We start from the raw sequence: 14650 nt of genomic DNA, 5'->3' as shown, positions 1-14650 counted from the left end.
AGGGAGGAAAAGGGTATCCTTGAATAAAATTTAGAGGAGTATCTCTCACTTGAATGTTCCAAATGATCCTCCTAGAATTAAACAAGATATCCTCATTTTCTCCAAGGAGGCTTTAACCCATACTTTTATGCACGACAACTTTTGCTTAATGAATATTTTAACAATTGTAACCACATTTTCATAATGACAAGTGGTCTCTATGTTTAATTAGTGGGGATCGTCCCTTAATCAAACCAGTCCTAAAGTAGTAGAGTTGGGGAGGGGGGGGGATGTTAGCATCATAATTAGAAAGCAAAGGGATCCATTAAAATCAATCTTACTCAGTTTGTGGGGGAGGGGGGGGAAGAAAAGGGTAGAAATGGGAATTCGGGTAGTGTGGACAAATGTGTCACAGTAGTGAAAAGGAGCAGGTCTTTATCAGAGCCATCAATTGCAAAGAACCCAACCCAGGCCTAAAGCCTAGCTGAGCAGGCCTTAGGCAGATAACCCGGACAAAACGGGTTACAACTCAATGCCCAATTGGTCGTGACACCTTTTGCGCTTTTATCCTATAGAGGAAAGCTTCTGGTGTCCACTCGCCACCATGCAGCGTTCGCAGCTTGTTTGAATCCATTTGTTGGTTCTTTTGCTTAGAAATTTATGAATCAAGGACGTGGCGGAACGCGCGTTAAGAAAGCAGTGGGACTAACATTGTTTTATATCTTTCCCTTTTGCCTCACTTTAATCTTTTGCGTCAGTCCCACCCACCGCACTAAGATTGTTTCATTATTAGACTGGCTGTTGCTTTGAGCGCCCACCCTACCTTTTGATCAATGGGGCGTCTCTCATTAATTAAACAAACCGTCCCCAGTATTAATCAAAGAAAACAAATTGCCACACCCCTTACTAAGCGTAACCTGTAATCATGCATTAAAAGAAGAGAGAGAGAGGGAAAAAAAAGAGTGCCCCTATAAACACCCCTTTTTGTGGTGTTGGTATTTTGGCCTTTATATGGAGCGAAATGCAATGTTGGGCAGTTACCCTGCTAGGAAACCATAAACATTATTCATACCCTTTAACTACACCTGCATGCATGCCTAAGGACTTGGTTAGGCCTTGCCATTTTCTGGTCACACTTGGATTTTTAGGGCATTGGCTTCTCTTTGCAAGTACAAAAGATAAAAAGGTAAATAAATCTACAATATAATAAAATTAATTTTATTTTACGTGTAATACGACATGAAAGGAGTCCTGTTTCTATTTGAATTTTGACAGGTTTGTTAGGTAAAGGCAACGTGACATATGAAATTAAATTTGAAGTTTGCAAATGAAAATGAATGGAGAAAAGGGAAGAGACCAAATCCGAAAGCAAAAGCCTTTTCGCAGTCATATGAGTTAAAAGAAAAGAAATGATGGTGGTCAGTCTCACGTGCACCATCGGATAAAAAGGAATTAAGATGGAAACCGACAATGCTTGAGATATCATAGTGTTTCTTTGCTAATCATGATTTATTATTTATATTAAAAACAGTATTTATCTTATCTTAACCGATCTTATAATGCTGTCTTTTGACTGATGCTGTAAGACAACAATTGGTTAACTTTGTCGCGTCTAGGTTGGTATAGTTATTATTTTATGGCATTAACAAAATCAAAAATTATTGCTTGTGCACGGGTTCCCCAAACTAATAATTGCCCATTTGAAACAACAAGGGGAAGTACCATAAAGTTATTCTTAGATTCACATAGAGATTGATCAAACCAATGTACTTCTACTTTGTTGAAATTAGCCAAAAGAAGAAATGGGTTTGGGTCCTACACATTAGAGCATCTTTTTTTTCTTTTTTTTAATTTGATTTTATTTTTTGCTTTTGGGTTATTGATTCCAAGAACCCTCTGAGATGTTAATGATGCCATATTGAAAAAAAAAGAAAGAAAGAAAGAAAGAAAAAGGTGAGATTACCAAAAATTAAGGAGAAGTAAAAGCAAGATGGGTTTGTAGCTCATTTTGTCGTCTCATATAAAAATCATTTCCATGTTGAAAATTTTTCTTAAACAGATGTTGTCTTTATCTTGTGGCAAATTGCAATAATTGTGACTACATGATATGATATGATATGATTTCATTTCATTTCATTTCTAGTCCTATTTATTGACTCAATTTATCCATGGACAAAAGAAAGAAAAAGATGCGATCAATTGCTTTTTAAGGGGCATTTCTTATTATTTTGGTTAACTTAAAGGGTTTAACTATTTTTTTCAAAACAATCTTAACTTCTTCTCCCTAATCAGTTAGTTAAAATGGGTTTTCTGTTCTCAATGGGATTGATATATTAGGTTTATCTTATTACTATTCCTGCCATTAAAAATAAGAAAAAAGGAAATTGATTAATAGCCAGTATGATACAAAGAAACTAATATTACTCTTTTTGCAGCATAACTCAGTATTCGGACAAAGCTATATATATGTTTCATTTTTCTTTTGGTTTAACCAAAAACAAGCTGTCTATCATGGTTAACCAGGCAAATTAGAACATTCCAAACACAAAAAAAGCCATGTTTTCACATTACAGACAAAGTGTATCAAGCTTTTTGCGATCACTGGATTTCATTGCCTAGATTAATGCATACGCAACTCCTTTCACTACCATCCCAGAGAAAAAACAAAAGAGGCTCACGGTGGAAGACAATCATAATCTTACGTACGCCACTTTTCATCCCTCTAGATCAATTTGCTCATTAACTAGTATCAGTTATAAGTATGACAAAGCATTGCAATTAGCTTTCATTTTGCAACGTTGTATGGCATATATACAAGGAAATTCTAGAATTTCAGGTGCAGGTTTTGCTGTACGTGAAGGGTGTTTTTCTTGGACTAAACGAAAGCTTGGAGGAGGATGGGGTTGGATGGCTGTTGGTCGACCAAGACCATCATTTAAAAAGGAGAAAACCTAAAACAGAGTAAAAGCATCTCTGGCAATGGAGTGTGCACTTTTCAGCTGAACAATCTCCTCCCCCAATCTTAACATGACCCTACCTCAGTACATCGCTTTCTCTCTCGGCTGCCTTCAAATTACATCCCTTTTCTTCAAAACAAGATTCTCTGCTGTCCTACCCCACCTTTACTCCCATGAGCCTTATCACATAAAACCACCCCACGTTCCTCAAATATCTACTCCATATTTACTTGTTTCATTCATGACCTTGTACTGCAAGCTGCAGGCATGTTTCCTTTCTCATTTCATTTTGACGTGTGTTATTAATTTTTTCCTTTAATACAACAAATTTGAGCTCCTTTTACGTGGTACTAAAAACTTAGTCGTATATGATAAAAGGTTTCTTTGAAACCACACGCGAATTCACGTATGTTGGGTTTGGTTTCCTATACAATTTAGACTTCAAGCAATACCTGGTGATTATTTGGACAGGACTAGTTGAACCGAATGAGTTAAGAGGAGAGGGGCTAAACTTCTGTTCACAAAGTAAAGTTTCTTTGGCTTTTGAACTAAATTTCAATATCAAGTCTTGTTATTAAATCTTGAAAACTATGGAGTAAATATTGTCAAAAGTTATCTCAAAAGACAAAGATACTTTTGTCAAAAGAGAAAGAAAGAAAGACAAAGAAACTAGTTACCATGAGTGATTTTGAAATTGAGGCAGAGAGATATAATTATGTTTTGGGGTCGTGACGCTGAAGCAAAAACGACGTGGCGGGGGGGCGCGTGGGAGTTGGGGGGGTGGGGGAGGGTTGTTGTAGCGTTGCAGCAGAGAAAGGGAAAAAGGGGTCATAATCAAAAGGGATAGGGGCCCCGAATGACTAAAGTTAGGCCTTTTTTTTCTGCAGAGAGACCCCTCGACTTTTACGCGGGTTGCTGCTCCCTCTTCCTTCATGTCTCTGCTCTGCGTTTGTCTCAGCCTTTCATCGTACTTTAGTCATGTCAATCATCCTCGCACGCGCCCCTATGCTTCTTTTGTACCTACGCTCTGCCTCTTTCCTCACCGTTCACGTGTCCGGGCCCTCAACCCCTTCAACATCTGACGGAGGGTAGTCTCGCCATTTCAGCTTCCCCCCAGTGAGCTGCTTGGTCTTTTAACTGTGTCCGTGCTAGATATCCAACCTCTTTCTTTTCGCCCCTCGAGAATGCCCCAACTTTTTCTTTCCTTTTTTTTATTGTGTGTTTTTTTTTTGGATTTTCACTTACTCTTATCCCAAGATGTTGGATGGGACACGTGGCGTGAGATATGTGGTGATAGGACCCACATGAGACTTGCCAAAAGGAACTAGACCGGTCTTTGTCTGATCAGAGCCTGTCGGCTGCCCATTGAGGTTAACAACATTGATAACAATTTGATCGTACGGCTAAGGAACGGCCAAAACTGCATCTGCAGCGCCAGGGAGTGAAAAGCCAAGGGAGGAAGCGAGTGGAAAGGGAAACAGGGGAGGGTGGCCTGACGGGCTGTTGTCACACGGGACGGGACACACGAAGAGCGCCAGACCAGACTTAATCGCCCAAAACGGTGTCGCTCGCGTGGATTCCTTTTTTAAATCCAAGTACACTGCGCAAGTATTTCACGTTCCAGTACAAAATTTGTGATCTTATGATCCATGCCAAGGACAAACACCCTTTTCCTTTTTCTTCTTTTAAAATAAATGTTTGAAACTTGAAAGTCCAACTTGGGAATTAAATATGGGGTTGGATGTAATGGTGGTAGTATTTAGGAGGAAAAGCCTACTCCTTTCAATTTTAAAAAATTGTTAGGTTTGACATAAGTGCTGCTGCACTCGTAACTTTCTTGAATTTCCCAAGTTTTAAAGAAAAAGGTACAATGACGAACAGTGATGACGGCATGATTTTGTTTTCCTTGGTGGGTGAAAAGGAACTGCATACTTACTTATTTATATCACAATCAATGTCTTTTGTATGTCTTACGACGTTGATAATCAGGACATGTAATGATCTACGTGAATCAGTTTTAAGTAAATTAAAATCGTAACCCAAAGTTCGAATTTACCAGACAAGAATTGGGCTTTTATATATTGTTCATTCAGGCTAGCACTATGAACATGGCCCTGTTTCAACCCTACGATCCGGTCATGTTGGGCCTAAGCTTGATCCGGCCATGTACGAGATTTTAGAGGTCTAGAACAAGCCAGGTGGTCTCAATTTCAAATTGTACATATGAGAGCAAGTCAAAACAGAGTTTGGTCCGTTATAATTGCAAATAAATGCAGAGTTAATTGCTAAAACAGATTTTTTTGCTTACTGAGGAAGGTATCCTAGACATGATTGTGAGCAGCCTAGTTCCTTGATGCAGATATTGCAACTACTTGTTAACAAATCAAACACTGTTAACTGATGTGGGAGAGCTAACTTACAAGTTACGACAAGGAACAAAATTGTGAATGGGAACTCCCCACGCTTAGCCATCAGCAGTTTCAATCCTTTCAAACTTGCTTGATGTGCAATACAAGTAGTTGCTTCAGCTCTTGTGTTGGTTCACTTCAAACAATCAATGATTACATATGTGAAAAAAGAATGTTGGATGCTTTCTCCAAATTCCTGGAACTGAAAATTAAATCCTATACTAGACAACTGAACTTCTAGCAGTGACCTTCTTCTGAGTGGTTGGATTTCGATAACGGTGCATTGGTTTCGTGTTGGTATCAAGGTAATGGAGGATGAATACCATGACTATAGAAGAAACAAACATTGGAATCGGACCAAAAAACCAGAGAAGCAAATCAAGAGCGAAATACAGTGCTCTAAGCCCGAGCGACCAAAAATCACCTCCCCTGAGAACAGCTATTTTCACAGATTCGACTGGTACCTCACAGTTTGGTGTGGTTATTAGATAGTTTGCATGGACAAAGTTCCTGGCTGATTGAACGAAGCATGAAAAAGCAAGCAGAAAACAGGTCAGAAGGCAAATATACTTGATGGAAATGGTGGATGGCCTCGTGTCCCCATATATTAAATTACTTTGAAAGATATTATCTGAAGAACTTCCAAGCCAGGCTCCGATCAGGGAGCTGAGAGTCAAACAGACTGAGCACAAGAAAGTCGCAGCCGATGTGTTGGACCCGATCACAGTCAATGCATTACTGACATCTTTCTTGTCAGCCTGCAAACACCAACCCAAACATGCTAGAAATGTAAAACCTGGTTTGATCGATTTGATTACAACAACAACAGAAAAAAAAAAAATAAGGGAGAGGAGAAACTAGGAAAGAGCCTTGCCTCCATAATTCTTTCAACCCAAGCTTCTTTGTCATTGTTTTCAAAGCCAATAACGGTGGTGTGAGGGCGATGCAGGTATCTGTAGAAGAGGATTAGATGGTAAGCAAACATGATCAGCAGCCCACCAGGGACCAAAACCAAATCAAGATACTCCTTTCGGACAGACATTGTTTTTAATTTTTTTTCTCCTTTGCAAAGGAATTTACTTAATTGAAGTGGAAAGTTAAGGGATTATATCTTGAATTTAGCTTGTAAACCTCTTCTACAAGGGTGGGGATTCAATGGCGTCCTGGGAATCGTGTCTTGCTGAGGTGTCCTGATATTGTTTTACATGAAATCCTTGACTTTCATTTCATATATGGGGATGCAAAGAGTACTTGCAATCTTTTATTCCTAATTGTTCACATCATACGAAACCGTTGGAGAAATAAAAATTTTTTGGTTTATGTGACTGAACTGTACTCTTTTGGTAGGATTGGAGCAAGAGGATTTTCATTATGCAAATAAAGGGGCATTGGATATAATCAAGAATAGATATATTTAAATCTGATTAAATTTTTTGAATTGATGCCATTTTCAAATTATTTACATATCATTAAATTGTATTAATCAAATGGGGTTTAAATTTTATTCTTTCAATTGGAAATTTTGTGAACTTTACTTAGGAAATTACACCTAAGTCTTACCTCTATTAATAAATACATAAATACTATATTCTTCATTATACTGCAATTTGTGGAATAAGCCCAAGTTGACACTTGAGACTTTCTATTTAATTTATTGGGGAAAAAAAATCCACAAAGGAAGGTTAGGTATGTACTTCAATGTATTAATTGTTACGGTTAGCATTTGGCGGCATCCTCTAGAATGCTTCCAACATGACAGGTATAAAATATTTGGAAAATACTTTTCTTTTTAAGACTTTCAATCTCTACATATGGGACCGAAATTATCACTTTAGGTAACGTGTTACAATTAAATCAACAACACGAGGCTATAAAATAGTGATTTTAAGCAAGAATTTTGCCTCTTGAAGCTAGACAAATGAAAATGAGGACTTTTCCTGGCCAGTTTGATGATAAGAAGTCAACGTTTCTTGAAATGGCAACTGGATCTAATTAATTAACTTGGATTTCTAAACTTTATTGCAGTCCATTAATCCTTAAATACGATGGGATTAGATTAAGTTGCTTGTTGAGGGGTCCTCTTGGTTATGAACTTATGGCCTGTAATCCTATCATGTCAATTAGCAGAAATTACACTTGGATTTCAGCAATCGTTTCTGGCAAAAATCTGTGGCTTTGTGCCTTGTGGATTGGATTTAATCCTCATCAACAAGTCTTGACTCTCGGATCAGGATCAAACCCTTGTAGTTTTGGGCTCGATCTTGAATTATGAATGCACTTTTACCTATTAAGGGTTTACCAATAATTGCTTTGGGTTGGCTTGGAGAAACCGGAATGCACCAAAACTTGCATCCAGCGCTGCTGGCAACTTGTTTTTGCTGCGGGAATATGTAGTTTTGAAACTAACTCCGGTAGGGTAATTGATTGGTTATGCTTGTGGATTATGTCAGGTATGCCTACTTGAACTGCACATTTTAGTGACATGATATCTATATATTGACATACATATTTGTATATGGGACTTTGAGCTTGGAGCACCTCACTATCTCCTAGCATTTGATATGAATTAATTTTTGTTTCTGCAGTTCCCTAATTGACTTATTCATTTTTATAAATTAGCATTGCAGTATCAGCTAAAACAGGCTGAAGGATTGATCTGGAAATAATTTTTTAGGGCTGCAATTGTTAATATTAGGACAGGCCTTAATCACTAATTTCTGAAAACTAGGGATGATGAACAGATAAATCGAGAAAAGGTCTATCAGGAAACAAATACTTGTACTGCTTGCTACTACTAATTAATAAACAGAGTAGACAAAGGACGGTTGATTTCTCATATGTCAAGGACTTTTGGGCAATCCTAGAAATTAGATACAGACGAAAATTTGATGTATCCTAGCTGATTAAAATGATCCAAAACAGAACATAAACAAGTTCCATCTTGACTGCTCATACAATTCAATGCCTGGAATTTTACTTTACACGAGCCATCACATGCCTATTGTTGCTTTCGAGACTTGATGTCTCCGGGAAGACTTGAGCCTGGAAACTATATCTATAAGCATAGTAGAACTGAGATTTGATTTTCTTTTGTAAGAACATCAAGTGGAATTTGCTTACAATGAAAACAATTGACATGTCGACCTACTACTCGTAAAAAGGGTCAAGTTTATTATTGATTCCTTGATTAGAAAGGTTGTTAGAGGGTGTAGTTTTTTGGACTTAAACCGCGTGACTTCAAGTTGCCAAGATCTCACTAAAACAATGTGAAAACTCACATCGAACTGATGCAGACTCTAATACCATTATACAACCCAAGTCCAATCATTAGACCAGTAGCTTTTTGAGCTTAAACCACATTACCCTCAAAAGTTCAAGCTCAAATTATTAATAATGATGGACTTAGATTGTTATATAGATCTTAACAATAATATTCATATTTAATGTGGAATGTAGAATATCACAGTGCTACAACTGCTTTTTCTTGTACGTAGATTACATTCAAGTCTTACAACTGCTTTTTTGTTGCTACATTTATTTTGCTATCAAATTAATGCATTAAGCTTACAGGCCATATGCTTTATTTAAATTAAAGACTTATATAGGATTAAGCTTCAAGAGATATAGAAATAATTAATTATTTCCCTCTAAAGATAGACTTCATAATAGATTTCAAACCAAATATTGGCATGATGTTGTAGTCAGTGAAGCCAGCCTCCACAAATAGTTTTCCGAAATCCTTCTCATTTCTTTCTCTTCCATTAGCCATAACCATCATCAGCATGTCAATCAAGAGCTTTGCTTTGGTTAGTTCATGTTTGTCTTTCTTCTCGTTTATCACGACGTCTATGATTATCACTTTTCCTCTTGAACCGTTTCTTACAATAGCCTCTCTGCATTTCTTTAGAATCTTTATGCAATCCTCATCGCTCCAAGCATGTAAAATGTGCTGCCAATTATTAAATTTTGACTAAAATCAAAACATGCATATAGTATGAAAGTTCATATGTATATAATCATTCAACTTGTATTGCAATTATTTTCAATGTATAGGAACTTCCCTATCTGATAATTAAGAAGCACGAAGATAAATTACAATTGATCCTTTAGGGAGGAATTGAAAAGTTTTGCATACCTTTATTAGAATGGCATCTGTAGAAGGGATATACTGAAACATATCACCTCCGATGATATTCAAGTTCTCGCTCTCAGGCAGGTTAGCAACAACATGGGGGAGGTCAAGTATTGTGCATTTCAAGTGAGGGAATGCCTTTGATATTATCTGGCTGTACCCCCGCTACCACCTCCAACATCAACGAGTGAACTCAAGCCCTCAAAAATTGGCTTGTACTCTTTGATAACCAAATTCATCATTTGAGAATCACGTGCCATTGCTTCATGGAATAGGTCCTTGAATTCAAGGTTTTGATCAACATAGTCCCAAAAGGACAAGCCATGAGCAATCTCAAATGCGGTGTTCTTGTCCCCTTTGATCCAGTCTCCAAGGAAATGTAAGGGATTCATTGAAGCAGGATCAAGAACTTCCAGGACAAAGGGTGACAAGCAGTTGATCTTATCTGTGATAAGCAGCTTTGAAGAAGGTGTCAGAACATATGCCTCTTCTTCTTGATCATCTTCATGAACTTTGGTCGTACCAAAGAAACCTGAGTGCACCAGCAAGCGCATGAGGCGGTACACACAACTGGTTTTGTCAGGATGGATTTGAAGTGCTGAGACCAATTCAGAAAGAGTGATGGATTCTCCATGGTTATGGATTATATCCGGAATCCCTAACTGAACGGCACACTTGAGTGACATTGAACCAATGAAATTGAACATATGCTTGTATAAATGAACTTGAGCTTGGAAACTAGACTCAATTGCTCCCTGATCCATAACTCTACAAATCACTTTGTTCCAAGAGATCAGCCTTGCTTTGCCACTGGTGTGGTCCTGAACTTATTGATGGCATACATGCTGTTGGAAAAATATATTTTCCAAACGCATGCCACATCTTTGTTCCACAAAGGTCGGCAATTCGTGAATGGTAACGAAAACAACAATGACTCAAGTGGATTGAAATTCTATCAGTAGCTTGCTTGGAAGTAGATGTTAAAGACAAGTCAAGAGAAACTTGGAAATGAAGAAATTGTTAGGAAAAAAACTCTTGATCACGGAACTACGTTGGCTGCTAGCTTTTTCTTTCGTGCAGACTCTGGACTTTAAACTGTCTTTTTCCAGAAGCACTAAACAGTCAAGCACATGCACTAATGTCTTAATTATCCAATAAAAGGTTATATGGAATATAATTTGGCATATTTCCTTTTTTCCTTTTTCTGCTACGTACATATGTATTAATACTAATAAAGTACGTAGCACAATAAGGATTAAGCTCACAACACATTCTTTGTTGGCACACAAAAATGCATGATTTACCCAACAGTCATTCAAATTAAATCTTCAACTCCTAAGTTATTCTTCAGTATTATCCAAACATAAATGGCAAGAAGGTATGATTTCCTGCTAATGATAGACCTGAATAAGGGACTTCAAACCAAATAAGGGAGTTTCTTCATAGTGACTGAAACCACTACAGAAAGAATAAAAAATTGCACGAGGAAAGACAGAATAATAGGGCAGGTTGCTGGACATTAACATGGACGTGAGTTTGTATGAGGAAAAAATTGCTTGTTGGCCAAGTTTGCTTTGCATGCAAAGTGTGACCAACATACCAATTGTCAAGCATTATTATTGTATACACTTAAACTCTATGAACAAATTCAGATAATTGTTATATAAATATATATATATATATACACATTTAATAATTAATTAATTATTATTTTCATAAATATATCTTAATGAAACACTTGTTGTGCAAATGGCAGTCAACTCTAACTCTCACTTGTGGGGATCGGATGATTAACATGTGTCTCAACACGTATTCCATTAAGATATATTTATGAACATACTAACACTTATAAAATATTTTCTCTAATCTAATATAAATTAAATACATCATTTAAAATAAATTTACCAACATATTCTATCTTGCTAATCTCTCTCTCATTTATAATCACTTTTCGTCTTGCTCTTCACTCTATTATAATCTCTCTCCAAAAAACATACTATCGATCAATGCCATACTCTCTCCCCTTTCCCTCTGGAAAATTTGCAGACGGGCTTTCAGTAACAGGGGTCAAGTTTCGCTATTCAAAAAGGAAAAAAAAAAGGGTCAAGTTTATTGTCTGATTAGAGGGGTGTTACAATCAGGATCCTCACATACTTTGGCCCCACATTTATCATGGTTTCTTCACTTGATGAATCATTCGATCGTGCAATAAACACAAATTAATGAAGGTAGCTGTGATTCTTACATTCAGTTGCTACATTTATTTTATTATCAAATTAATGCATTAAGCTTACAGGCCATATGATTTATTTAAAGACTTATAGGATTAAGCTCCACAGATATATAAAAAACACTTAATTATTCCCCTCTAAGGGTAGACCTCCATGATAGATTTTAAACCAAATATTGGCATGATGTTGTATTGAGTGAAGCCAGCCTCCACAAATAGCTTTCCGAAATCTTTCTCATTTCTTTCTCTTCCATTAACCGTAACCATCATCAGCATGTCGATAAAGAGCTTTGCTTCGGTTAGTTCATGCTTGTCATTCTTCTCGTTTATCACGACGTCTATGATTATCACTTTTCCTCCTGCACCGTTTCTTACAATGGCCTCTCTGCATTTCTTTAGAATCTTTATGCAATCCTCATCGCTCCAATCATGTAAAATATGCTGCAAATTAATAAATTTTGACTAAAATCAAAGCATATATACAATATTGAAGTTTCTACATATATAGTCATTAATTCAACATGTATTGCAATTCTTTAATGTATAGGAACTTCCCTATCTGATAATTAAGAAGCAAGAAGATAAATAATTATTGATCCTTTAGCAAAGGAATGAAAAGTTTTGCATACCTTCATTAGAATGGCATCTGTAGAAGGGATATACTGAAACATATCACCTCCGATGAAATTCAAGTTCTCGCTCTCAGGCAGGTTTGCAACAACATGAGGGAGGTCAAGCACTGTGCATTTCAAGTGAGGGTATGCCTTTGATATTATCTTGGCTATACACCCTCTACCACCTCCAACATCAACGAGTGAACTCAAGCCCTCAAAAATAAGCTTGTAGTCTTTGATAACCAAATTCATCATTTGAGAATCACGTGCCATTGCTTCATGGAATAGGTCCTTGAATTCGAGGTTTTGATCAACGTAGTCCCAAAAGGACAAGCTATGCGCAATCTCAAATGCGGTGTTCTTGTCCCCTTTGATCCAGTCTCCAAGGAAATGAAAGGGATTCACTGAAACAGGATCAAGAACTTCCAGGACAAAGGGTGACAAGCAGTTCATCTTATCTGTGAGAAGTAGTTTTGAAGAAGGTGTCAGAACATATGCTTCCTCTTCTTGATCATGTTCGTGAACTTTGGTTGTACCAAAGAAACCTGAGTGCACCAGCATGCGCATGAGGCGGTATACACAATTAGTTTTGGCAGGATGGATCTGAAGTGCTGAGACCAATTCAGAAAGAGCGATGGATTCTCCATGGCTATGGACTATATCTGGTATCCCTAACTGAACAGCACACTTGAGTGACATTGAACCAATGTAATTGAACATATGCTTGTATAAATGAGCTTGAGCTTGGAAACTAGACTCAATTGCTCCCTGATCCATAACTCTACAAATCACTTTGTTACAAGGGATCAGACTTGCTTTGCCACTGGCGTGGTGCAGAATTTATTGATGGCGCATGCTGTTGGAAACATAGAATTTCCAAAGACATGCTACATTTTGTTCCAAATTCATCAATGATAACGAAAATAGAAATTCTATCATCAGTTGCCGATTTGGAAGTGGACGTAAAGACAAGTCAAGAGAAACTTGGAAATGAAGAAGTTGCTAGGAAAAAACTCTTTGTTAGGAAACAATGTCGGCTGGACAGTTATATGTATCCATAGATTTATCAGGTTTACCATGGATATTGAATTGTTAACCTTTGTGGATTAAAGCTGTAGCATGTCTTTGGAAAATTGTCATCCTAAGAGGAATAAAGATTTAGCATGTCTTCCTTTCAAAAAAAAAAAGAAAAAGATGCAGCATGTCTTTGGAAAATCTATATTTCCACTAGGTCCTGGCAATGGGCTGAAACTTCAAAGTAGAAATAGTCAATCACTATTTTTTGTGGCTTTAGGTTTCTACAACCTTCTAGAACTTCAGACTATTTTTTATGGATTTAGGTCCGAGAGCGAGTATTTTAACCTTTTTATTACAAAAATAATATATATATTGAAAATATCATATATATATATATATGTATATATATTCTTTTACTTTTACTTAATATATTATAATAAAAAATATGTCTTTTTATTAAAAATATATTATTAAAAAACAGGTTGAAAATTTAAATAAAAAAGTAATTGTCTTTTCAATTTTACACTATATATTTCTCAATTCTATTAATAAATATAATATTTTTAATTTTACATGAATATATGTTATTTAAAATTAATTTTAAAAAAATTTATATTATATCTTATGATAGGATACTTATACTTAAAAATAAAATTTCATTTCACAACGTTGATTTTTTTTTTCTTGCCAAATCTTTTGACTTTAAATTTTATTTTTTCCCCAATCACTAACAGTCAAGAACAGGCACTAATGTCTTATGGACTTTACTATGATTTTATCTCTACCAAAAATTGACGTGTCTGTTTAGATAATTTATATATATATAATATTTATTTAGTGATTAATTAATTTATTATTTTCATTAATGCCATCTTAATGAAACACATGTTAATCAACTCTAACTCTTATTTGTAAAGTTTAAAAATTAATAATTAATATGTGTCTAACCCGCGCTTTATTAAGATGGATTTACGAAAATATATCATTTATAATATATAATCTCTAATCTTGTATAAGTTACATACATCCATTGATATAAATTTACCTAACATATTCTATCTTCTAATCTCTCTCTCATTTATGATCACCTTTTGTCTCACTCTTCACTCTGTTATTATCTCTCTCAAAGCACCATACTATCAATCACTTGTAATCTCTCTCTGTTTTCCATTTTTCATAGTCTATCTCTCACTCAGCCTCACAGACTCTATCTAACCTACCAGATAAAATAGAATATGCCATACCAACCTAACAGTAGTATCTAGATGCAGAGCCATAATGTTATCTCAATGCCTACTTAGCTTCATAACCTT

The 14650-nt window shown here is 36.2% G+C and overlaps 2 protein-coding genes and 1 pseudogene across 2 annotated transcripts; all 3 read right to left on the bottom strand.

Annotated features, from left to right (window-relative positions):
- Positions 5440 to 6652, bottom strand: LOC18596774. The gene is made up of 2 exons (XM_007025455.2): positions 6219 to 6652; positions 5440 to 6102 (listed from the first exon to the last, which is right to left on the bottom strand). Exons 1-2 carry the CDS (start codon positions 6384 to 6386, stop codon positions 5566 to 5568), a joined length of 705 nt encoding a protein of 234 aa, XP_007025517.2. The 5' UTR covers positions 6387 to 6652; the 3' UTR covers positions 5440 to 5565.
- On the bottom strand, positions 8827 to 10495 carry LOC18596773 (annotated as a pseudogene).
- Positions 11696 to 13217, bottom strand: LOC18596772 (trans-resveratrol di-O-methyltransferase). Its single transcript, XM_018122993.1, has 2 exons — positions 12336 to 13217; positions 11696 to 12147 (listed from the first exon to the last, which is right to left on the bottom strand). The coding sequence occupies exons 1-2, from the start codon at positions 13095 to 13097 to the stop codon at positions 11845 to 11847; spliced, it is 1065 nt and encodes a 354-aa protein (XP_017978482.1). The 5' UTR covers positions 13098 to 13217; the 3' UTR covers positions 11696 to 11844.

This window comes from Theobroma cacao, chromosome 6, assembly GCF_000208745.1.
Source record: "Theobroma cacao cultivar B97-61/B2 chromosome 6, Criollo_cocoa_genome_V2, whole genome shotgun sequence".
Lineage (NCBI taxonomy): Eukaryota > Viridiplantae > Streptophyta > Magnoliopsida > Malvales > Malvaceae > Theobroma > Theobroma cacao.
Note: the sequence above shows the minus strand (reverse complement) of the source record. Positions and strands in the feature narration are given on the sequence as shown.